At 45.6% G+C, this 26,842-nt stretch overlaps 1 protein-coding gene across 2 annotated transcripts in view; it reads left to right on the top strand.

Annotated features, from left to right (window-relative positions):
• LOC143804232 (calpain-13-like) overlaps nt 1–26,842 on the top strand; it is a 191,502-nt gene that overhangs the window by 100,919 nt on the left and 63,741 nt on the right. For both annotated transcript variants that reach the window (XM_077282129.1, XM_077282128.1), the window contains 4 exons: nt 6,850–7,052; nt 13,709–13,777; nt 24,085–24,156; nt 24,691–24,727. In XM_077282129.1, the coding sequence (XP_077138244.1) occupies nt 6,850–7,052; nt 13,709–13,777; nt 24,085–24,156; nt 24,691–24,727 (381 nt within the window). The remainder of the gene's footprint in view (nt 1–6,849; nt 7,053–13,708; nt 13,778–24,084; nt 24,157–24,690; nt 24,728–26,842) is intronic.

Raw genomic sequence — 26,842 nt, 5'->3', positions numbered from 1 at the left:
ATGTCTTGCTATTTGAGCAGGGGTTTTGCCGTCCGATAAGGTTTAACTTATTTGTCATATCTGTGTTTATATGTTTGTTTGTTAGAAATGCTCGAGTCATGGGATCCCCCAGAGCTCACCTTTTTGGGACATTGGTTGTCTCTACTTCCTGGTCCCTCTTAATACACTTTAAACAACCACTCATCTGGTGATTGGCTGCAGCGGTTTACATGTCCCTGTTATTATATTAGTACATGACGGCAGAATCAGAAGATGAAGTATTTTTTAGACGTTTCGAAAAAAAAACAAGCTCAGTTATTCAAGTTTGCCTGAAGTTCTCAGTCATGGCATATACATCCTCTGCTCTATATACTTCACATTTTTGGAATGGTGGATTTACATAGGACTGAGCCCATTGTTACCTAATTTATAAGTTGTAATGTTTAATGAAAAAAATACAGGGCTTCTTTAAATATGATAGAAATATTATACAAAGGGAGTGAATAGTTTTTCAATCAGCTGTTAATGCAATTCTTTGGTATTCCTGGTTACAAGTAAGCTGAGCAGCAGCACTCAATGTCAGGCAGCAGCCGCAAAAGCAAACAAGATTTTAGGATGTGTAAATAAAATCCAGCGATCCCAACGTATTATTATTACCCCTTTATAAATCACTGGTGAGGCCACATCTAGAATACGGGATCCAGTTTTGGGGCTTCACATTTTAAAAAGGATATTCAGAAGTTAGTCAGTTCAAAGACGGCAACTAGATTATTACGGCGATGGAGGCCTCTCATATAATGAAAGGTTGGAAAAGTTGGGTTTGTTTAGCTTAGAGAAAGACGCCTCAGAGGGGATCTCATTTATATGTATAAATATGTGTGGTCAGTGCAGAGGACGGCTCATGACTTATTGCTTCCAAAGACCATGCTGAGGACCAGGGGGCACTCATTACAGGTGGAAGAAAGGCGATTCCAGCAGCTAAACAGGAAAGGGTTCTTTACAGTTAGCGCAGGCAGACTGTGGAATACCGACCACAATAATGGCAGACACTGTAACAGCTTTTACAAAAAGAACTGGATGATTTTCTTGATACACAGAACATTGTGGGTTATAGGTAAATTAGTGACGAAATGTAGAATTGGTGGACAAGGGTTGCACTTGATGGACCGAGGGCTTTTTTTCATCCTAACTATTTATTTACTTAGAATTTTTTTGCAACTCTTATTTTATAAATGTGTCACAAATCATCAGAAAAATAATTCCCTTCCACAGATTCCCAATGGGATGTTTGGTTGGAAGATGAATCTGTACAATCCCTATTCTTCTATTCTTTATACAGTCATATCCATAGCTTGTACGACAGCAAGACATAGTACTAGTGGAGGAATCCTCCGAGCATGGTCCAATCTATCCACCCTCCATGGAGTAAAGTCATGAATAGTGTTGAGCGATACCGTCCGATACTTGAAAGTATCGGTATCGGAAAGTATCGGCCGATACCGGCAAAGTATCGGATCCAATCCGATACCGATACCCGATACCAATACAAGTCAATCGGACAGTATTCCTGATGGTTCCCAGGGTCTGAAGGAGAGGAAACTCTCCTTCAGGCCCTGGGAACCATATTAATGTGTAAAATAAAGAATTAAAATAAAAAATATCGCTATACTCACCTGTCCGACGCAGCCGGGACCTCAGCGAGGGAACCGGCAGCGTTGTTTGTTTAAAATTCGCGCTTTTACTTGGTTACGTGAAGTCCCGGCTTGTGATTGGTCAGGGCGGCCATGTTGCCGGGACGCGGACCAATCACAGCAAGCCGTGACGAAATTACGTCACGGCTTGCTGTGATTGGTCCGCGTCCCGGCAACATGGCCGCCATTAACCAATCACAAGCCGTGACGTCACGGGAGGCTGGACATGCGCGTATTTTGAAAAGCGCGCGTGTCCAGCCTCCAGTGACGTCCCGGCTTGTGATTGGTTAATGGCGGCCATGTTGCCGGGACATCACTGGAGGCTGGACACGCGCGCTTTTCAAAATACGCGCATGTCCAGCCTCCCGTGACGTCACGGCTTGTGATTGGTTAATGGCGGCCATGTTGCCGGGACGTCACTGGAGGCTGGACACGCGCGCTTTTCAAAATACGCGCATGTCCAGCCTCCCGTGACGTCACGGCTTGTGATTGGTTAATGGCGGCCATGTTGCCGGGACGCGGACCAATCACAGCAAGCCGTGACGTAATTTCGTCACGGCTTGCTGTGATTGGTCCGCGTCCCGGCAACATGGCCGCCCTGACCAATCACAAGCCGGGACTTCACGTAACCAAGTAAAAGCGCGAAATTTAAACAAACAACGCTGCCGATTCCCTCGCTGAGGTCCAGGCTGCGTCGGACAGGTGAGTATAGCGATATTTTTTATTTTAATTCTCTTTTTTACACATTATTACATTAATGTTGTTGCGATACCCGATACCCGATACCACAAAAGTATCGGATCTCGGTATCGGAAATTCCGATACAGCAAGTATCGGCCGATACCCGATACTTGCAGTATCGGAATGCTCAACACTAGTCATGAATCGATCGGATGCAAATCAAATTTGTGCAGAATATTTCAAAATTTGCTGAACTCGATGAATACGAACAATATGCGATTCACTTCAATTGAATTGTCCCAAATGGCTGCTATTATTTTATATTTTGTAAAAGCTTGCATCAGCCAGAGAAGTGAGGGTCACCAGGGTGAAGGACATGGCTGGGCTTTCCCATAATGCCTTGCTGCTAAAGTGCTGTATTCTTTCAGTGTTGCTACATTTATGGGGTTGGACCCTATCCAATCAGCTAAAACTCCAGGAGTGCTGCAGCTTTCACATCACATGGTATAGTACAGACAATCATTAGGGACTATTATAGCTTGTATAAAAGCCAATGCAGAGAATGCAGCAGCTGCTTTATAATGAATCTGAATAGAGAGAAGACATCACAGCTTAGCCATACCAATAAGGAATGAAAGCCATAAAACACTGAAGAAACTGAGCAGATAGAGTGTGGCAGTACAACAGTGAAGAAGATTAGTGTGTGAGGACAAAAGAATTATGAAAATTTAATTGACAGGAAAATAGATAGGAGAGTCACTGTCTGTGAGGAAGGAAAGTCACTGTGTTTGTGAGGTAGGAGAGTCACTGCCTGTGAGGCAGGAGAGTCACTGTGCCTGTGAGGCAGGAGTCACTGTGTTTGTGAGGCAGAAAAATCACTGTGTCTGTGAGGCAGGAGAGTCACTGTGTCTGTGAGGCAGGAGAGTCACTGTGTCTGTGAGGCAGGAGAGTCACTGTGCCAGTGAGGCATTAGAGTCACTGTGCCTGTGAGGCAGGAGTCACTGTGTTTGTGAGGCAGGAATGTCACTGTGTCTGTGAGGCAGGAGAGTCACTGTGCCTGTGAGGCAGGAGAGTCACTGTGCCTGCAAGGCAGGAGAGTCACTGTATCTGTGAGGCAGGAGAGTCACTGTGTCAGTGAGGCAGGAGAGTCACTGTGCCTGTGAGGCATTAGAATCACTGTGCCTATGAGGCAGGAGTCACTGTGTTTGTGAGGCAGGAAAGTCACTGTGTCTGTGAGGCAGGAGAGTCACTGTGTCTGTGAGGCATGCGAGTCACTGTGTCTGTGAGGCAGGAGAGTCACTGTGCCTGTGAGGCAGGAGAGTCACTGTGCCTGTGAGGCAGGGGAGTCACTGTATCTGTGAGGCAGGAGAGTCACTGTGTCTGTGAGGCAGGAGAGTCACTGTGCCTGTGAGGCATTAGAATCACTGTGCCTATGAGGCAGGAGTCACTGTGTTTGTGAGGCAGGAAAGTCACTGTGTCTGTGAGGCAGGAGAGTCACTGTGCCTGTGAGGCAGGAGAGTTACTGTGTCTTTGAGGCTGAAGTCACTGTATCTGTGAGGCAGGAGAGTCACTGTGTCTGTGAGGCAGGAGAGTCACTGTATCTGTGAGGCATGAGGGTCACTGTGACTGTGAGGCAGGAGAGTCACTGTATCTGTGAGGCAGGAGAGTCACTGTATCTGTGAGGCAGGAGAGTCACTGTATCTGTGAGGCAGGAGAGTCACTGTGCCTGTGAGGCAAGAGAGTCACTGTATCTGTGAGGCAGGAGAGTCACTGTGTCTGTGAGGCAGGAGAGTCACTGTATCTGTGAGGCATGAGGGTCACTGTGCCTGTGAGGCAGGAGAGTCACTGTGCCTGTGAGGCAGGAGAGTCACTGTGCCTGTGAGGCAGGAGAGTCACTGTGCCTGTGAAGCTGGAGAGTCACTGTGCCTGTGAGGCTGGAGAGTCACTGTGCCTGTGAGGCTGGAGAGTCACTGTGCCTGTGAGGCATGAGAGTTACTGTGTCTGTGAGGCAGGAGAGTCACTGTGCCTGTGAGGCAGGAGAGTCACAGTGTCTGTGAGGCAGGAGAGTCACTGTCCCTGTGAGGCAGGAGAGTCACTGTGCCTGTGAGGCAAGAGAGTTACTGTGTCTGTGAGGCAGGAGAGTTACTGTGTCTGTGAGGCAGGAGAGTCACTGTGCCTGTGAGGCAGGAGAGTCACTGTGCCTGTGAGGCAGGAGAGTTACTGTGTCTGTGAGGCAGGAGAGTTACTGTGTCTGTGAGGCAGGAGAGTTACTGTGTCTGTGAGGCAGGAGAGTCACTGTGCCTGTGAGGCAGGAGAGTCACTGTGCCTGTGAGGCAGGAGAGTTACTGTGTCTGTGAGGCAGGAGAGTCACTGTGCCTGTGAGGCAGGAGAGTCACTGTGCCTGTGAGGCAGGAGAGTCACTGTATCTGTGAGGAAGGAGTCACTGTGCCTGTGAGGCAGGAGAGTCACTGTGTCTGTGAGGCAGGAGAGTCACTGTATCTGTGAGGCAGGAGAGTCACTGTGCCTGTGAGGCAGGAGAGTCACTGTGCCTGTGAGGCAGGAGAGTTACTGTGTCTGTGAGGCAGGAGAGTCACTGTGCCTGTGAGGCAGGAGAGTCACTGTGCCTGTGAGGCAGGAGAGTCACTGTATCTGTGAGGAAGGAGTCACTGTGCCTGTGAGGCAGGAGAGTCACTGTGTCTGTGAGGCAGGAGAGTCACTGTATCTGTGAGGCAGGAGAGTCACTGTGTCTGTGAGGCAGGAGAGTCACTGTGTCTGCGAGGTATGAGGGTCACTGTGTCTGTGAGGCAGGAGAGTCACTGTATCTGTGAGGCAGGAGAGTCACTGTGCCTGTGAGGCAGGAGAGTCACTGTGTCTGTGAGGCAGGAGAGTCATTGTGTCTGTGAGGCAGGAGAGTCACTGTATCTGTGAGGCATGAGGGTCACTGTGCCTGTGAGGCAGGAGAGTCGCAGGAGAGTCATTGTGTCTGTGAGGCAGGAGAGTCACTGTATCTGTGAGGCAGGAGGGTCACTGTGCCTGTGAGGCAGGAGAGTCACTGTATCTGTGAGGCAGGAGAGTCACTGTGTCTGTGAGGCAGGAGAGTCACTGTATCTGTGAGGCATGAGGGTCACTGTGCCTGTGAGGCATTAGAATCACTGTGCCTATGAGGCAGGAGTCACTGTGTTTGTGAGGCAGGAAAGTCACTGTGTCTGTGAGGCAGGAGAGTCACTGTATCTGTGAGGCAGGAGAGTCACTGTATCTGTGAGGCAGGAGAGTCACTGTGTCTGTGAGGCAGGAGAGTCACTGTGTCTGTGAGGCAGGAGAGTCACTGTGACTGTGAGGCAGGAGAGTCACTGTGACTGTGAGGCAGTAGGGTTACTGTGACTGTGAGGCAGGTTTAGGGATGAAGCTGGTTGTCTGATCAGTGTAGTTATATCAGTTCTGCATTTCAATCACCCATACACGTCTTTTCATGGCATTTGGAAACTTTTGAGTCCTTTTAATTGTTGGCAAATCGACTCAGAGCAAAACGAATTTCCTTGAAAAATTCGGCTTATCTGGCAAATTCTAACTCCAGAAGATTTGTTCCTTTGTATCAAGATTACATAGAAATGATCATGCTAACTGACCACAAGATAAAGAACCGATTAGCTAATCCGGGTAAGGGGTATTGAATGCCTCTGATATACCGTCCCTTATGATATGACCTGATCTATACTGGATGTCATGTCATCTAATTCATGAGTGGTATTTGGTAGGGGGCAATTAATAAGGGGAACAATGTGCTTTTTTATGTATACTGGATTCAATTCAGCCTTTTGCCCTCCGGCAATCTGTTTATTTCTTGATTGGCCGCAGCTGTTTTGTTAATGATTCACAGCTGAGCACCATCGATAACAATTACCCATATGGAGATGATCACTGTACAGCAAGAAAGTCCAGGAAATATTCGTCAGCTGTGAAATGTTTCCTAGAAAAAGGGCATTGTGGTATATGTCAGATACTGATCATTGTAGAAAGAGGTAACTGCAAATTCTGCAGAGGAGCATTCTATCTACCAAGTGTTGTGTTATGTGACCTTGGCCACACCTTGAGGCACCATTGCCTGGTGCAACTGCTACTTCAGTAGCCCCAATAACTACACACCTGGGTGGGTTTAAGGCTGCGTCAATTAGGTCATACAGCCATGGAAAGATATTTTACATGGATGAAATTATCGTTCATGAATAAATAAATAGAAGGAATTTCCCAATCAGAACCAGGATGCAATTTGGCAAAGGGAAATATTGATTTTCTACTTTTACATTCTCTTACGCAAGATGTGTACGTTTCCATCATCTGCATTTTGGCAAGTGGCTACTAAAATTTCCAAAAACAGCGGCCACATTTTTTGCATTTGGTCTCGGTCACATAATATTGACTTCACCATGTCATCCATTTTCTTTAATTAAAGTGATGTCTTATTCCTAATATTTTACAATTGTGTTTAATGACCCTGTAGGGCGTTAAAAATGGGACGCAACAAAAATATTCCCGGCAGCATGCAACAGACGTCATCAACTCAGAACTAGAACGAACCAGAGAAGTTACCAGATCTTTCATGGTTCCACCGGGGACCTACGTCATTCTACCCTTCACCCAAAACAAGGGACAAGAGTCGGAGTTCTTGCTTAGAATCTTCATGAAGACTTCGCAGATTGCTGAGTAATAATCTTTCCTTTTCATTTTGCTTTTCAAAGAAAGAACAATGAAAGTTACAATATTCTGCAATGAAAGTTTTAATTACTTGTTAAAATTAATGGAGAACCTTAGTTATATAGGATCTGGTCAGGGCTGTATGTGATAAGTCTCATGCAAATTTGATGCAGAAAGATGATTTTACAAAAGTGTTTCAAAAAGTATAAAGAAAAAATCTGTTGTACAGATCATCAGAGAATCTCACTTTGGTCTTTCTTCTGAGTAGAGAATTTGTGCCATCAATGAAATCTTCTGACTTCTCTTGTGCCCAAAGGTTTCTGAAAGTGCAGTTACACATTAGACAATATCTAAGGGTGTACAATATTTAGAGGTAGACAATGTGACTGCTTTAGTCTTCGGAGATTGAAGCGTTGTCAGTTTTGGCCCATCTCATTAGACTTTGGGTGACAAGAGCTTGACCTCGGACTCTCCTCCATGGTGGAAGAGCAGTTCTTTAGATTCTCTGTTCTTCTTTTTTAGATTTCGATAGTATCCATCCTCCTTTTCTCCTTCTACCTTCATCTCTGCCATTGCCTCCATCCATCCTGGTGCCAGTCATTCTCTTCTTCTGTTTCCTTCAACTCTTTCAGCCTGTGCAATAACTGTTACTCCGATAACTTGTGACTTCTCAGGAGTCAGGATCAGTTTGGTCATTCGTCTCGTCTCTGGACAATTTGATATTAACCCCTTCATGACCTTGCCGTTTTTTGCAATTCTGACCAGTGTCCCTTTATGAGGTAATAACTCAGGAACGCTTCAACGGATCCTAGAGATTCTGAGATTGTTTTTTCGTGACATATTGGGCTTCATGTTAGTGGTAAATTTAGGTCGATAATTTCTGAGTTTATTTGTGAAAAAAACGGAAATTTGGCAAAAATTTTGAAAATTTCGCAATTTTCACATTTTGAATTTTTATTCTGTTAAACCAGAGAGTTATGTGACACAAAATAGTTAATAAATAACATTTCCCACATGTCTACTTTACATCAGCACAATTTTGGAAACAAATTTTTTTTTTGCTAGGAAGTTATAAGGGTTAAAATTTGACCAGTGATTTCTCATTTTTACAACAAAATTTACAAAACCATTTTTTTTAGGGATCATCTCACATTTGAAGTCAGTTTGAGGGTTCTATATGGCTGAAAATACCCAAAAGTGACACCATTCTAAAAACTGCACCCCTCAAGGTGCTCAAAACCACATTCAAGAAGTTTATTAACCCTTCAGGTGTTTCACAGCAGCAGAAGCAACATGGAAGTAAAAAATGAACATTTAACTTTTTAGTCACAAAAATGATATTTTAGCAAAAAATTTTTTATTTTCCCAAGGGTAAAAGGAGAAACTGGACCACCGCCGTTGTTGTCCAATTTGTCCTGAGTACGCTGATACCTCATATGTGGGGGTAAACCACTGTTTGGGCGCACGGCAGGGCTCGGAAGGGAAGGAGCGCCATTTGACTTTTTCAATGAAAAATTGGCTCCAATCTTTAGCGGACACCATGTCGCGTTTGGAGAGCCCCCGTGTGCCTAAACATTGGAGCTCCCCCACAAGTGACCCCATTTTGGAAACTAGACCCCCCAAGGAACTTATCTAGAAGCATAGTGAGCACTTTAAACCCCCAGGTGCTTCACAAATTGATCCGTAAAAATGAAAAAGTACTTTTTTTTCACGAAAAAATTATTTTAGCCTCAATTTTTTCATTTTCACATGGGCAACAGGATAAAATGGATCCTAAATTTTGTTGGGCAATTTCTCCTGAGTACACCAATACCTCACATGTGGGGGTAAACCACTGTTTGGGCACATGGTAAGGCTCGGAAGGGAAGGAGCGCCATTTGACTTTTTGAATGAAAAATTATCTCCATCGTTAGCGGACACCATGTCGCGTTTGGAAAGCCCCTGTGTGCCTAAACATTGGAGCTCCTCCACAAGTGACCCCATTTTGGAAACTAGACCCCCCAAGGAACTCATCTAGAGGCATAGTGAGCACTTTAAACCCCCAGGTGCTTCACAAATTGATCCGCAAAAATGAAAAAGTACTTTTTTTTCACACAAAATTTCTTTTAGCCTCAATTCTTTCATTTTCACATGGGCAACAGGATAAAATGGATCATAAAATTTGTTGGGCAATTTCTCCTGAGTATGCCGATACCTCATATGTGGGGGTAAACCACTGTTTGGGTGCACGGCAAGGCTCGGAAGGGGAGGCGTGCCATTTGACTTTTTGAATGGAAAATTAGCTCCAATCGTTAGCGGACACCATGTCGCATTTGGAGAGCCCCTGTGTGCCTAAACATTGGAGCTCCCCTACAAGTGACCCCATTTTGGAAACTAGACCCCCCAAGGAACTTATCTAGATGCATAGTAAACACTTATAACCCCCAGGTGCTTCACAGAAGTTTATAACGCAGAGCCGTGAAAATAAAAAAATAATTTTTCTTTCCTCAAAAATGATTTTTAGCCCAGAATTTATTTTTTTTCCCAAGGGTAATAGGAGAAATCGGACCCCAAATGTTGTTGTCCAGTTTGTCCTGAGTACGATGATACCCCATATGTGGGGGTAAACCACTGTTTGGGCGCACGGCAGGGCTTGGAAGGGAAGGCACGCCATTTGGCTTTTTGAATGGAAAATTAGCTCCAATCATTAGCGGACACCATGTCGCGTTTGGAGAGCCCCTGTGTGCCTAAACATTGGAGCTCCCGCACAAGTGGCCCCATTTTGGAAACTAGACCTCCCAAGGAACTAATCTAGATGTGTGGTGAGCACTTTGAACCCCCAAGTGCTTCACAGAAGTTTATAACGCAGAGCCATGAAAATAAAAAATAATTTTTCTTTTCTCAAAAATGATTTTTTAGCCCACAATTTTTTATTTTCCCAAGGGTAATAGGAGAAATTGGACCCCAAAAGTTGTTTTCCAGTTTCTCCTGAGTACGATGATACCCCATATGTGGGGGTAAACCACTGTTTTGGCACACGTCGGGGTTCGGAAGGGAAGTAGTGACGTTTTGAAATGCAGACTTTGATGGAATGCTCTGCGGGCGTCAGGTTGCGTTTGCAGAGCCCCTGATGTGCCTAAACAGTAGGAACTCCCCACAATTGACTCCATTTTGGAAACTAGACCCCCAAGGGAACTTATCTAGATGTGTAGTGAGCACTTTGAACCCCCAAGTGCTTCACAGAAGTTTATAACGCAGAGCCGTGAAAATAAAAAATGTGTTTCCTTTCCTCAAAAATATTTTTTTAGCCCAGAATTTTTTTATTTTTGCAAGAGTAACAGGAGAAATTGGACCCCAAAAGTTGTTGTCCAGTTTCTCCTGAGTACGCTGATACCCCATATGTGGGGGTAAACCACTGTTTTGGCACACGTCGGGGTTCGGAAGGGAAGTAGTGACGTTTTGAAATGCAGACTTTGATGGAATGCTCTGCGGGCATCAGGTTGCATTTGCAGAGCCCCTGATGTGCCTAAACAGTAGGAACTCCCCACAAGTGACTCCATTTTGGAAACTAGACCCCCAAGGGAACTTATCTAGATGTGTGGTGAGCACTTTGAACCCCCAAGTGCTTCACAGAAGTTTATAACGCAGAGCCGTGAAAATAATAAATGTGTTTCCTTTCCTCAAAAATATTTTTTTAGCCCAGAATTTTTTATTTTTGCAAGAGTAACAGGAGAAATTGGACCCCAAAAGTTGTTGTCCAGTTTCTCCTGAGTACGCTGATACCCCATATGTGGGGGTAAACCACTGTTTGGGTACATGCCGGGGCTCGGAAGGGAAGTAGTGACGTTTTGGAATGCAGACTTTGATGGAATGGTCTGCGGGCATCATGTTACGTTTGCAGAGCCCCTGATATGCCTAAACAGTAGAAACCCCCCACAAGTGACCCCATTTTGGAAACTAGACCCCCCAAGGAACTTATCTAGATGTGTGGTGAGCACGTTCAACCCCCAAGTGCTTCACAGAAGTTTACAACGCAGAGCCGTGAAAATAAAAAATCATTTTTCTTTCCTCAAAAAAGATGTTTTAGCAAGCAATTTTTTATTTTCACAAGGGTAACAGGAGAATTTGGACCCCAATATTTGTTGCCCAGTTTGTTGTGAGTACGCTGATACCCCATATGTGGGGGTAAACCACTGTTTGGGCACACGTCAGGGCTCGGAAGGGAAGTAGTGACATTTGAAATGCAGACTTTGATGGAATGGTCTGCGGGCGTCACATTGCATTTGCAGAGCCCCTGATGTGCCTAAACAGTAGAAACACCCCACAAGTGACCCCATTTTGGAAACTAGACCCCCGAAGGAACTTATCTAGATGTGTGGTGAGCACTTTCAACCCCCAAGTGCTTCACAGAAGTTTATAACGCAGAGCCGTGAAAATAAAAAATAATTGTTCTTTCCTCAAAAATTATGTTTTAGCAAGTAATTTTTTATTTTTGCAAGGGTAACAGGAGAAATTGGACCCCAACAGTTGTTGCCCAGTTTGTCCTGAGTACGCTGGTACCCCAAATGTGGGGGTAAACCACTGTTTGGGCGCACGTCGGGGCTTGGAAGGGCGGGAGCACCATTTGACTTTTTGAACGCAAGATTGGCTGGAATCAATGGTGGCGCCATGTTGCGTTTGGAGACCCCTGATGTGCCTAAAACAGTGGAAACCCCTCAATTCTAACTTCAACACTTACCCCAACACACCCCTAATCCTAATCCCAACTGTAGTCATAACCCTAATCACAACCCTAACCCCAACACACCCCTAACCACAACCCTAACCGCAACACAACCGTAACCCTAATTCCAACCCTAATCCTAACCCTAATCCCAACCGTAACCCTAATCCCAACCCTAACCACAACTGTAACCCCAACACACCCCTAACCCTATCCGTAACCCTAACCACAAGCCTATTCTTAACCCTATTTCCAACCCTAGCCCTAATTCCAACCCTAACCCTAAGGGTATGTGCCCACGTTGCGGATTCGTGTGAGATTTTTCCGCACGATTTTTGAAAAATCTGCAGGTAAAAGGCACTGCGTTTTGCCTGCGGATTTACAGCAGATTTCCAGTGTTTTTTTGTGCGGATTTCACCTGCGGATTCCTATTGAGGAACAGGTGTAAACCGCTGCGGAATCCGCACAAAGAATTGACATGCTGCGGAAAATACAATGCAGCGTTTCTGCACGGAATTTTCTGCACCATGGGCACAGCAGATTTGGTTTTCCTTAGGTGTACATGGTACTGTAAACCTGATGGAAAACTGCTTTGAATTCGCAGCGGCCAATCCGCTGCGGATCCGCGGCCAATCCGCTGCCAATCCGCTGCGGATCCGCGGCCAATCCGCTGCAGATCCGCGGCCAATCCGCTGCGGATCCGCTGCCGATCCGCCGCGGATCCGCGGCCAATCCGCTGCAGATCCGCGGCCAATCTGCTGCGGATCCGCGGCCGATCCGCTGCGGATCCGCGGCCGATCCGCTGCGGATCCGCGGCCAATCCACTGCGGATCCACTGCGGATCCGCAGCCGATCCGCTGCGGATCCGCGGCCGATCCGCTGCAGATCCGCGGCCGATCCGCGGCCGATCCGCGGCCGATCCGCTGCGGATCCGCTGCGATCCGCGGCCGATCCGCTGCGGATCCGCGGCCGATCCGCGGCCGATCCGCTGCGGATCCGCGGCCGATCCGCTCTGTGTGCACATGCCATAACCCTACCCCTAACCCTAACCCTACCCGTAACCCTACCCCTAACCCTACCCCTAGTTCTAACCCTAACCCTAGTGGTAAAAGAAAAAAAAATATTTTCTTTATTTTATTATTGTCCCTACCTATGGGGGTGATAAAGGGGGGGGTTTATTTATTATTTTTTTATTTTGATCGCTGTGGTAGAACCTACCACAGCGATCAAAATGTACCTGTAACGAATCTGCCAGCCTGCAGATTCGGCGGGCGTACTGAGCATGCGCCCGCCATTTTCCAAGATGGCGGCGCCCAGCGAGGAGACGGCCGGACACCGGGAGGATCGGTAAGTATGAGGGGGTGGTGGGGGGGTGGATCGGAGCACAGGGGGGGGGATCGGAGGACGGGGGGAGCGGACAGGAGCACGGGGGAGCGGGCAGGAGGACGGGGGAGCGGGCAGGAGGACGGAGAGGACCGGGCCACATAACGGACGACTGGGGAGGAGATCGGGGGCGGTGGGGGGGGCCAGTACATGATTTCCAGCCATGGCAGATGCTATTGCAGCATCGGCCATGGCTGGATTGCAATATTTCACCATTTTCATAGGTGAAATATTGCAAATTGCTCTGATTGGCTGTTGCACTTTCAACAGCCAATCAGAGCGATCGTAGCCACGTGGGGGCAAAGCCACCCCCCCTAGGCTGAAGTACAACTCCCCCTCTCCCTGCAGATCGGGTAAAATAGGAATTAACCCTTTCACCCGATCTGCAGGGATGCGATCATTCCATGACGCCGCATAGGCGTCATGGGTCGGGAAGGGGTTAAGTTGCTCATGGACCCAATTGTGTATTTTTTATTCTTTTGCGTCTAAAATGTGTTCCCTACATCATAGTTAATACAGGCTATAGGCTGTGGCTTCGTAATCCCTTGTATATAGTGTTAAATGTATGTTATGTTTGTAGAAATCCAGCCCCTGAATCTTCGGCAAGTGAAAGCAATCGAGAACTCCGCTCCAGCAGCTCCTCATCACAGTAAGTATCAGATAACTCACTAATTAATGCTCCCGGTGTACACAGACGCTCCGGCTTACCTTCCAAAGTGTAATTTCATTGTAATTAAAGCTCCCTAATAGGATTTATCCATTTACATGGATTATGATGATTTCTTTACAAATGTAGCACCCAGGCACTTCTGTAAGTACATAGTGTGTCTTATCTTTACAAAAACGCTGAAAACAAAAAAATGAATGACAACACTTAAAATATGTATATTTTTTTCATTTTGCAGCCACCTCTAGGGGGAGCACACTGCATATAAATGTATATAGCTTACATTAAGGTTTGTAATAAATACATATGCAGGAGGCTCCCCCTTGTGGTGACTGCAGACAGAGTCTTATCATGTATCTCTGTATACAGGGAGCTCCCCCTAGTGGTGACTGCAGACAGGATCATATCATGTATCTCTGCAGTCACCACTAGGGGGAGCTCCCTGAATACAGAGATACATGATAAGATTCTGTCTGCAGTCACCACTAGGGGGAGCTCCCTGAATACAGACAGAATCTTATCATGTATCTCTGTATACAGAGAGCTCCCCCTAGTGGTGACTGCAGACAGGTGTTGTGAATTCTGCTTTTGGGTTCCCTCCGGTGGTAGTAGGTGGTAATGCAGTTGTCCGTGGGTTGCAGTCCTGGTCAGGTGTATCTGCTGATTGCAGTTCTGACTGGGGTATTTAGGTGTGTAGGATTCATTAGTCCTTGCCAGTTGTCAATTGTTGTTGGGAGGTGTTGGACCTCTGCCTGTTCCTCCTGCCTTTCTACCAAATCAGCAAAGATAAGTGTCTGGGTTTTTTTCTGTGGCACACATGCTGTGTGCTTCATAATTCAGTGCTATTCTTTTGTGTTTTTTTGTCCAGCCTAGATTGTGTCAGCATTTTCTCAGTCTTGTTGGATTCTCTGGGGTTGCAGATATTCATTCCACGTCTTTAGTTAGATTGTGGAATTTTTTGTATTATCTGCGGTGGATATTTTTGGAAGGGTTTTATTACTGACCGCCTAGTATTCTGTCCTATCCTTTCCTATTTAGCTAGAGTGGCCTCTTTTGCTAAATCCTGTTTTCTACCTGCGTGTGTCTTTTCTTCTCCTACTCACAGTCATTATTCGTGGGGGGCTGCCTATCCTTTGGGGTTCTGCTCTGAGGCAAAGTAGTATTCCTATTTCCATCTATAGGGGTATTTAGTCCTCCGGCTGTGTCGAGGTGTCTAGGATTTGTTAGGCACACCCCACGGCTACTTCTAGTTGCGGTGTTAGTTCAGGATTTGCGGTCAGTACAGTTTCCACCTACTCCAGAGAAAGTTTCATGCGGCTCCAAGGTCACCGGATCAGAACAGTACAACTGGACCATAATGAGTTAAATGCATCTCAGAAGAAGGGAAGAAAGGTGTTGAGCCATTTTTTTTTCTGCAGTTTGCTTTGTCTTTTCTTCCCTCTTTATCTATGGGTGCCTGAGGAGTCTTGTGCTAGCATGGATGTTCAGGAATTAGCTTCTCGTGTAGACCAGCTTGCTGCTAGGGTACAGGGTATTTCTGATTATATTGTTCAGACTCCTGTTTTAGAGCCGAAGATTCCTACTCCTGATTTGTTTTTTGGTGACAGGTCCAAATTTTTGAGTTTTAAAGACAATTGTAAACTGTTATTTGCTCTGAGACCTCGATCCTCTGGTGATTCCATTCAGCAGGTTAAAATCGTCATCTCCCTGCTGCGTGGCGATCCACAGGATTGGGCATTTTCCCTGGAATCTGGGAATCCGGCCTTGCTTAATGTAGACTCCTTTTTTCTGGCTTTAGGATTATTATATGATGAACCGAATTCTGTGGATCAAGCGGAGAAGACCTTGTTGGCCCTGTCTCAGGGTCAAGAGGCGGCAGAATTGTATTGTCAGAAATTTAGAAAATGGTCTGTGTTGACTAAATGGAATGATGATGCTTTGGCGGCAATTTTCAGAAAGGGTCTTTCTGAATCCGTTAAAGATGTTATGGTGGGGTTTCCCACGCCTTCCGGTCTGAGTGATTCTATGTCTCTGGCCATTCAGATTGATCGGCGCTTGCGGGAGCGTCGAACTGTGCGCGCTGTGGCGTCGTCCTTAGAGCAAAGTCCTGAGCCAATGCAGTGTGATAGGATTTTGTCTAGAATGGAACGACAAGGATTCAGACGTCAGAATAGGTTGTGTTATTATTGTGGCGACGCTTCTCATGTCGTTTCAGTCTGCCCTAAGCGGTCAAAAAGGATCGCTAGTTCATTTACCATCAGTATTGTACAACCTAAATTTCTGTTATCGGTGTCCTTGATCTGCTCATTGTCATCATTTTCTGTCATGGCGTTTGTGGATTCAGGCGCCGCCTTGAACTTAATGGATTTTGAGTTTGCCAGGCGTTGTGGTTTCCCCCTGCAGCCTTTGCAGAACCCTATTCCTTTAAGGGGGATTGATGCTACACCTTTGGCTAAAAATAAGCCCCAGTTTTGGACACAGGTGACCATGCACATGGCGCCAGCCCATCAGGAAGATTGTCGATTTCTGGTGTTGCATAATTTGCATGATGCTATCGTGCTGGGTTTTCCGTGGTTGCAGATACATAATCCTGTGTTGGATTGGAAGTCTATGTCTGTGACTAGTTGGGGTTGTCAGGGGGTTCATAATGATGTTCCTTTGATGTCAATCTCCTCTTCTTCCTCTTCTGAAATTCCAGAGTTTTTGTCAGATTTTCAGGATGTATTCGATGAGCCCAAGTCCAGTTCCCTTCCACCGCACAGGGACTGTGATTGTGCGATTGACTTGATTCCAGGCAGTAAGTTTCCTAAGGGCCGACTTTTCAACCTGTCTGTGCCTGAACATACCGCCATGCGGAGTTATGTTAAGGAGTCTTTGGAGAAAGGGCATATTCGGCCATCTTCTTCACCGTTGGGAGCAGGTTTTTTTTTTGTGGCTAAGAAGGATGGCTCCTTGAGACCTTGTATTGATTATCGCCTCTTGAATAAGATCACGGTCAAGTTTCAATACCCTTTACCTTTGCTTTCCGATTTGTTTGCTAGGATTAAGGGGGCTAGTTGGTTTACGAAGATTGACCTTCGGGGGGCATATAATCTTGTTCGTATTAAGCAGGGTGATGAATGGAAAACTGCGTTTAATACGCCTGAAGGCCATTTTGAATACCTTGTGATGCCATTCGGGCTCACTAATGCTCCATATGTTTTTCAATCCTTCATGCATGATATCTTCCGGACTTATACTGATAAATTCTTGATTGTATATTTGGACGATATTTTGATTTTTTCTGATGATTGGGAGTCTCATGTGGAACAGGTCAGGATGGTATTTCAGATCCTTCGTGACAATGCTTTGTTTGTGAAGGGGTCTAAGTGTCTCTTTGGGGTGCAGAAGGTTTCTTTTTTGGGCTTTATTTTTTCTCCCTCATCTATGGAGATGGATCCGGTTAAGGTTCAGGCCATTCATGATTGGATTCAACCCACATCCTTGAAGAGCCTTCAGAAATTTTGGGGTTTTGCAAATTTTTATCGCCGTTTCATTGCTAACTTCTGCAGCGTGGTTAAACCCTTGACCGATTTGACGAAGAAAGGCGCTGATGTGGCAAATTGGTCCTCTGCGGCTGTCTCTGCCTTTCAGGAGCTTAAACGTCGATTTACTTCTGCTCCGGTGTTGCGCCAACCAGATGTTTCTCTTCCGTTTCAGGTTGAGATTGACGCTTCTGAGATTGGGGCAGGGGCCGTTTTGTCTCAGAGGGATTCTGTTGGTTCCTTGATGAAACCGTGTGCCTTCTTCTCCCGCAAGTTTTCGCCTGCTGAACGCAATTATGATGTCGGCAATCGGGAGTTGTTGGCTATGAAGTGGGCGTTTGAGGAGTGGCGACATTGGCTTGAGGGAGCGAAGCACCGTATTGTGGTCCTGACCGATCATAAGAATCTGATTTACCTCGAGTCTGCCAAACGGCTTAGTCCTAGACAGGCTCGATGGTCCTTGTTTTTTTCCCGTTTTGATTTCGTGGTCTCGTATCTTCCGGGTTCTAAGAATATTAAGGCTGATGCCCTTTCTTGGAGTTTTTTGCCTGATTCTCTTGAGGTCCTTGAACCGGTCGGCATTCTGAAAGAAGGGGTGGTCCTTTCTGCCATTTCCCCTGATTTACGGCGGGTTCTTCAGGAATTTCAGGCTAATAGACCTGACCGCTGTCCGGTGGGGAAATTGTTTGTTCCTGAAAGATGGACTAGTAGAGTGATTTCTGAGGTTCACTGTTCTGTGTTGGCTGGTCATCCTGGTATTTTTGGTACCAGAGATTTGGTTGGTATGTCCTTTTGGTGGCCTTCATTGTCACGTGATGTGCGTTCTTTTGTGCAGTCCTGTGGGACTTGTGCGCGGGCCAAGCCTTGTTCTTCCCGTGCTAGTGGGTTACTTTTGCCATTGCCGGTCCCCGAGAGGCCCTGGACGCATATTTCTATGGATTTTATTTCTGATCTTGCGGTTTCCCCGAGGATGTCGGTTATCTGGGTTGTTTGTGACCGGTTTTCTAAGATGGTTCATTTAGTGCCTTTACCTAAATTGCCTTCCTCTTCAGAGTTGGTTCCGTTGTTTTTTCAGCATGTGGTTCGTTTGCATGGTATTCCGGAGAATATTGTGTCCGACAGAGGTTCCCAGTTTGTTTCTAGGTTTTGGCGGGCCTTTTGTGCTAGGCTGGGCATTGATTTGTCTTTTTCTTCTGCATTTCATCCTCAGACAAATGGCCAAACCGAGCGAACTAATCAGACTTTGGAGACTTATTTGAGATGCTTTGTGTCTGCTGATCAGGATGATTGGGTGGCCTTTTTGCCATTGGCTGAGTTTGCCCTTAATAATCGGGCTAGTTCGGCTACTTTGGTTTCGCCTTTTTTTTGTAATTTTGGTTTTCATCCTCGTTTTTCTTCTGGGCAGGTTGAGCCTTCTGACTGTCCTGGTGTGGATTCTGTGGTTGACAGGTTACAGCAGATTTGGGCTCATGTGGTGGACAATTTGGTGTTGTCTCAGGAGGAGGCTCAATGTTTTGCTAACCGTCGTCGGTGTGTTGGTTCCCAGCTTCGGGTTGGGGATCTGGTTTGGTTGTCTTCCCGTCATGTTCCTATGAAGGTTTCTTCCCCTAAGTTTAAGCCTCGGTTTATTGGTCCTTATAGGATTTCTGGGATTATTAATCCGGTGTCTTTTCGATTGGCGCTTCCTGCCTCTTTTGCTATCCATAATGTCTTCCATAGATCTTTATTGCGGAAATATGTGGTACCCGTTGTTCCCTCTGTCGATCCTCCGGCCCCCGTGTTGGTTGATGGGGAGTTGGAGTATGTGGTTGAGAAGATTTTGGATTCTCGTTTTTCGAGGCGGAGGCTTCAGTACCTTGTCAAATGGAAGGGTTATGGCCAGGAGGATAATTCTTGGGTTTTTGCTTCTGATGTCCATGCTGCTGATTTGGTCCGTGCCTTTCATCTGGCTCGTCCTGATCGGCCTGGGGGCGCTGGTGAGGGTTCGGTGACCCCTCCTCAAGGGGGGGGGGGGTACTGTTGTGAATTCTGCTTTTGGGTTCCCTCCGGTGGTAGTAGGTGGTAATGCAGTTGTCCCTGGGTTGCAGTCCTGGTCAGGTGTATCTGCTGATTGCAGTTCTGACTGGGGTATTTAGGTGTGTAGGATTCATTAGTCCTTGCCAGTTGTCAATTGTTGTTGGGAGGTGTTGGACCTCTGCCTGTTCCTCCTGCCTTTCTGCCAAATCAGCAAAGATAAGTGTCTGTTTTTTTTTCTGTGGCACACATGCTGTGTGCTTCATAATTCAGTGCTATTCTTTTGTGTTTTTTTGTCCAGCCTAGATTGTGTCAGTATTTTCTCAGTCTTGTTGGATTCTCTGGGGTTGCAGATATTCAATCCACGTCTTTAGTTAGATTGTGGAATTTTTTGTATTATCTGCGGTGGATATTTTTGGAAGGGTTTTATTACTGACCGCCTAGTATTCTGTCCTATCCTTTCCTATTTAGCTAGAGTGGCCTCTTTTACTAAATCCTGTTTTCTACCTGCGTGTGTCTTTTCTTCTCCTACTCACAGTCATTATTCGTGGGGGGCTGTCTATCCTTTGGGGTTCTGCTCTGAGGCAAGGTAGTATTCCTATTTCCATCTATAGGGGTATTTAGTCCTCCGGCTGTGTTGAGGTGTCTAGGATTTGTTAGGCACACCCCACGGCTACTTCTAGTTGCGGTGTTAGTTCAGGATTTGCGGTCAGTACAGTTTCCACCTACTCCAGAGAAAGTTTCATGCGGCTCCAAGGTCACCGGATCAGAACAGACAGGATCTTATCATGTATCTCTGTATACAGGGAGCTCCTCCTAGTGGTGGCTGCAGACAGGATCTTATCATGTATCTCTGTATACAGGGAGCTGCCCCTAGTGGTGGCTGCAGACAGAATCTTATCATGTATCTCTGTATACAGAGAGCTCCCCCTAGTGGTGGCTGCAGACTGGATCTTATCATGTATCTCTGTATACAGGGAGCTCCCCCTAGTGGTGGCTGCAGACAGAATCTTATCATGTATCTCTGTATACAGAGAGCTCCCCCTAGTGGTGGCTGCAGACAGGGTCTTATCATGTATCTCTGTATACAGAGAGCTCCCCCTAGTGGTGGCTGCAGACAGGATCTTATCATGTATCTCTGTATACAGGGAGCTCCTCCTAGTGGTGGCTGCAGACAGAATCTTATCATGTATCTCAGTATACAGGGAGATCCCCCTAGTGGTGACTGCAGACAGGATGTTATCATGTATCTCTGTATACAGGGAGCTCCCCCTAGTGGTGGCTGCAGACAGGATCTTATCATGTATCCCTGTATACAGGGAGCTCCCCCTAGTGGCGACTGCAGACAGAATCTTATCATGTATCTCTGTATTCAGGGAGCTCCCCCTAGTTGTGACTGCAGACAGGATCTTATCATGTATCTCTGTATACAGGGAGCTCCCCCTAGTGGTGGCTGCAGACAGGATCTTATCATGTATCTCTGTATTCAGGGAGCTCCCCCTAGTTGTGACTGCAGACAGGATCTTGTCATGTATCTCTGTATACAGGGAGCTCCCCCTAGTGGTGACTGCAGACAGAATCTTATCATGTATCTCTGTATACAGGGAGCTCCCCCTAGTGGTGACTGCAGACAGAATCTTATCATGTATCTCTATATACACGGAGCTCCCCCTAGTGGTGACTGCAGACAGGATGTTATCATGTATCTCTGTATACAGGGAGCTCCCCCTAGTGGTGGCTGCAGACAGGATCTTATCATGTATCTCTGTATACAGGGAGCTCCCCCTAGTGGTGACTGCAGACAGAATCTTATCATGTATCTCTATATACACGGAGCTCCCCCTAGTGGTGGCTGCAGACAGAATCTTATCATGTATCTCTATATACACGGAGCTCCCCCTAGTGGTGGCTGCAGACAGAATCTTATCATGTATCTCTGTATACAGGGAGCTCCCCCTAGTAGTGACTGCAGACAGGATCTTATCATGTATCTCTGTATACAGGGAGCTCCCCCTAGTGGTGACTGCAGATAGAATCTTATCATGTATCTCTGTATACAGGGAGCTCCCCCTAGTGGTGTCTGCAGACAGGATCTTATCATGTATCTCTGTATACAGGGAGCTCCCCCTAGTGGTGTCTGCAGACAGGATCTTATCATGTATCTCTGTATACAGGGAGCTCCCCCTAGTGGTGTCTGCAGACAGGATCTTATCATGTATCTCTGTATACAGGGAGCTCCCCCTAGTGGTGGCTGCAGACAGGATCTTATCATGTATCTCTGTATTCAGGGAGCTCCCCCTAGTTGTGACTGCAGACAGGATCTTGTCATGTATCTCTGTATACAGGGAGCTCCCCCTAGTGGTGACTGCAGACAGAATCTTATCATGTATCTCTGTATACAGGGAGCTCCCCCTAGTGGTGACTGCAGACAGAATCTTATCATGTATCTCTATATACACGGAGCTCCCCCTAGTGGTGACTGCAGACAGGATGTTATCATGTATCTCTGTATACAGGGAGCTCCCCCTAGTGGTGGCTGCAGACAGGATCTTATCATGTATCTCTGTATACAGGGAGCTCCCCCTAGTGGTGACTGCAGACAGAATCTTATCATGTATCTCTATATACACGGAGCTCCCCCTAGTGGTGGCTGCAGACAGAATCTTATCATGTATCTCTATATACACGGAGCTCCCCCTAGTGGTGGCTGCAGACAGAATCTTATCATGTATCTCTGTATACAGGGAGCTCCCCCTAGTAGTGACTGCAGACAGGATCTTATCATGTATCTCTGTATACAGGGAGCTCCCCCTAGTGGTGACTGCAGATAGAATCTTATCATGTATCTCTGTATACAGGGAGCTCCCCCTAGTGGTGTCTGCAGACAGGATCTTATCATGTATCTCTGTATACAGGGAGCTCCCCCTAGTGGTGGCTGCAGACAGGATCTTATCATGTATCTCTGTATACAGGGAGCTCCCCCTAGTGGTGGCTGCAGACAGGATCTTATCATGTATCTCTGTATACAGGGAGCTCTCCCTAGTGGTGACTGCAGACAGGATCTTATCATCTATCTCTGTATTCAGGGAGCTCCCCTAGTGGTGACTGCAGACAGGATCTTATCATGTATCTCTGTATACAGGGAGCTCCCCCTAGTGGTGGCTGTAGACAGGATCTTTTCATGTATCTCTGTATACAGGGAGCTCCCCCTAGTGGTGTCTGCAGACAGGATCTTATCATGTATCTGTGTATACAGGGACCTCCCACTAGTGGTGTCTGCAGACAGGATCTTATCATGTATCTGTGTATACAGGGAGCTCCCCTTAGTGGTGGCTGCAGACAGGATCTTATCATGTATCTCTGTATACAGGGAGCTCCCCCTAGTGGTGACTGCAGACAGGATCTTATCATGTATCTCTGTGTACAGGGAGCTCTCCCTAGTGGTGACTGCAGACAGGATCTTATCATGTATCTCTGTAATAATAATAATAATAATAATAATTTTATTTATATAGCGCCAACATATTCTGCAGCGCTTTACAACTTATAGAGGGGACTTATACAGACAATAGACATTACAGCATAACAGAAATCACAGTTCAAAACAGATACCAGGAGGAATGAGGGCCCTGCTGCTCGCAAGCTTACAATCTATGAGGAAAAGGGGAGACACAAGAGGTGGATGGTAACAATTGCTTTAGTTATTTGGACCAGCCATAGTGTAAGGCTCGGGTGTTCATGTAAAGCTGCATGAACCAGTTAACTGCCTAAGTATGTAACAGTACAGACACAGAGGCTATTAACTGCATAAAGTGTATGAGAACATGATGAAGGAACGTGATTATGTTGTTGTTTTTTTATTAATAGGCCACACAGGGATAATTAGGTTAATGCGTTGAGGCGGTAGGCCAATCTGAACAAATGAGTTTTTAGTGCACGCTTAAAACTGTGGGGATTGGGGATTAATCGTATTAACCTAGGTAGTGCATTCCAAAGAATCGGCGCCGCACGTGTAAAGTCTTGGAGACGGGAGTGGGAGGTTCTGATTATTGAGGATGCTAACCTGAGGTCATTAGCAGAGCGGAGGGCACGGGTAGGTTGGTAGACTGAGACCAGAGAGGAGATGTAGGGTGGTGCTGAGCCATGGAGTGCTTTGTGGATGAGGGTAGTAGTTTTGTACTGGATTCTGGATTGGATGGGTAGCCAGTGTAATGACTGGCACAAGGTAGAGGCATCGGTGTAACGGTTGGCGAGGAATATGATCCTGGCAGCAGCATACAGGGAGCTCCCCCTAGTGGTGGCTGCAGACAGAATCTTATCATGTTTCTCTGTATTCAGGGAGCTCCCCCTAGTGGTGGCTGCAGACAGGATCTTATCATGTATATATAGGATATGTGAAGGGAAGAAGGGGATTTTAAGATCTGTATCAGAAAGAAAAAACCCCTATAAATACATATTTAAGTGTTTAAAATATAATGTTGGGAAAGAGGCCCCTATAAAATGCGGCAGGGCCTAGTCAACTTCTTGTTCTAGATGAGAAGTAACTTGCAGCCACGGAAACCTTCTCAGTGCTGTGACAGCAAAGGAGTTTGGGAAGTGGTATCAAATTAATGCATAAAGTGGCCATACAGCAACAGCAAAACATCCCTGCACCGGACATTGATGTTAGATTCTGCATTTGAAGGATATATGTTTTTCACACATTTTCTGTTCATCTATATATAAAATAATCAGTCTGTAACTTCAAATTAGATCTGAAAACAGCAAACAAGTCCAAAGAAATAGAAACCAAGCACCAATGTATCCCAGCGATCCTACGCTAAGGTAAGGGGTTAATAAGGTTCCCATATAAGACTTGTCTTAGAGCTCCAGTAGACTCTCCTGTTCAAATATCTGACAATATTTATAAAGTAGAGCTGAAGTGTAAAGTATGGGGGAGTAACCGGAGGTAGATACAAGGCACTGATCAGAGCTGTGGATTACATGATCATTTTGGGTGTCTGCACCTTTACAGTGGGGGAAAGAAGTATTTGATCCCTTGCTGATTTTGTGAGTTTGCCCACTGACAAACACATGAACAGTCTATACTTTTAAGGGAAGGTTAATTTCAACATTGAGAGATAGAATATCAAAAATAAAATCCAAAAATCACATTGTATAAATTATATAAATGTATTTGCATTTTGCAGTGAGAAATAAGTATTTGGCAAGGGATCAAGGGATTATTTCCCCCACGGTATATATCATTGATATGCAAATATTTTAGATTAAGAAAAGTAGAGATTCAGTAACGTCTGGATGTAGCTATTTTCTTTTTTTTTTTTTTTTATGTAACATTTGTATTTATTTCTCTTCCAGTGACTTTGGCTCGAGGCTCAGCCTAAACAATCAAAAGGTACATTACTGTTAGTCTAATTAATTACTTTCATCAATTTGTCACCCATTCTGTTGCCAAATGTGGTTTAATATCCAAGTGGTCGTTATTATAAGAGGATGGTGCCCAGGATGGGAATCAGCATAACAGGATGGGGGTCATTATACCAGGATGAGGGACATTGTTAAAGGAATGGGCCAAGATGGAGGACATTATTACAGTAAGGAGCCAAGGACAGGGGATATTATACCAAGAAGGGGCCAAGATGGAGGACATTATTACAGTAAGGGGCCAACAACAGGGGATATTATACCAAGAAGGGGCCAAGATGGGGGACATTATAACAGTAAGGGGCCAAGGACAGGGGATATTATACCAAGAAGGGGCCAAGATGGGGACATTATTACAGTAAGGGACCAAGGACAGGGGACATTATACCTGGAAAGGACCCAGGATAGGGGACGTTATCGCAGGATGGAGGACACTGTTATAAAATGGGGGACATTATACCATGAAGGGTTCCATGATGGGGGACATTATACCAGGATGAGGGACATTGTTATCCCCTTTCCAACAATGGGCGTAAATTTACGCCAATGTCGTACTCTCTCCCTTTGATGTGGGCTCCGGCGGTGAGCTCACATCTTTCCCAATCTATCAATAAAAAAAGATTAACCTGATCGCTAAAAGCTGTAGCGAGAAAAAAATAAAAAATGCCACAATTACCTTTTTTTTGGTCACTACGACATTGCATTGAAATGCAATAATGGGTGATCAAAATAACATATCTGCCCCAAAATGGTATCATTAAAAATGTCAGCTTGGTGCGCAAAAATTAAGCCCTCATCCAACCCGAGATCAGAAAAAATGGAGACGCTGCGGGTATCAGAAAATGGCGCAATTTTTTTTTTTAACAAAGTTTGGAAATTTTTTTCACCACGTAGATAAAAAAGAACCTAGACATGTTTGGTGTCTATGAACTCGTAATGACCTGGAGAATCATAATGGCAAGTCAGTTTTAGCAGTTAGTGAGCCTAGTAAAAAAGCCAAACAAAAAACAAGTGTGGGATTGCACTTTATTTGCAATTTCACCACACTTGGAATTTTTTCCTGTTTTCGAGTACACGTTATGGTAAAACCAATGGTGTCACTCAAAAGTACAGCTCGTTCCACAAAAAACAAGCCCTCACATGGCCATATTGATGGAAAAATTAAAAGTTATGGCTCTGGGGAAAAAAGGGAGCAAAAAATGAAAGTGCAAAACCAAAAATACCACTGGTCGTTAAGGAATGAGCCAAGATGGGAGACATTATTACATTAAGGGGCCCAGAACAGGAGATATTATACCAGAAAGGGGCCTAGGATGGGTGACATTATACCAAGGAAGGACCCAGGACAGGGGTCGTTATAGCAGGAAGGAGCCTAGGATGGGTGACATTTTACCAGGAAGGGGACTATGATGGGGGACATTATACCAGGATGATGGACATTGTTAAAGGAATGGGCCAAATGGAGGACATTATTACAGTAAGGGGCCCAGGACAGGGGACATTATACCAGGGAAGGACCCAGGACAGGCAACGTTATAGCAGGAAGGAGCCTAGGATGGGGGATATTTTACCAGGAAGGGGCCTTTGATGGGGGACATTATTACAGAAAGGGGCCAGCATAGGAAAAATTTACAGGAAGGTGCCTGAATGGAGAAATTATTACATGGAGGGTAAACACATTTGTCTTTATAGCATCTAGGATGCTACAAGGGCCCATATATCTGACCAACATGGAGGTGGGGGCCAAGGTCCATATTTTGCACTGAGGCCCGTTGGACTCTGTTTATGCCGCTGTATCTATTAATTTATCTGTCACATTCTTGCATTTCTGTCATATCCGATACATTAGCAGTGAGCTATATACACATGATGGAGGTTCAGGTAATTAGATGAGGTCACTCCACCATCTATGCTATTCCCATGGCATTAATTAAATATTAATTACATTTTCCGTAATTATTCATTAACTCTGACTGAAAGTTGATATATTATTTGACCTTCTGAAGGTCCTATGCACACACGTGGCAGAAATCCAATCATATACAAAATAATATATTCACAAAGACATTAGAAACATAATTAAACC

This window comes from Ranitomeya variabilis, chromosome 2 (assembly GCF_051348905.1).
Source record: "Ranitomeya variabilis isolate aRanVar5 chromosome 2, aRanVar5.hap1, whole genome shotgun sequence".
NCBI lineage: Eukaryota > Metazoa > Chordata > Amphibia > Anura > Dendrobatidae > Ranitomeya > Ranitomeya variabilis.
Note: the sequence above shows the minus strand (reverse complement) of the source record. Positions and strands in the feature narration are given on the sequence as shown.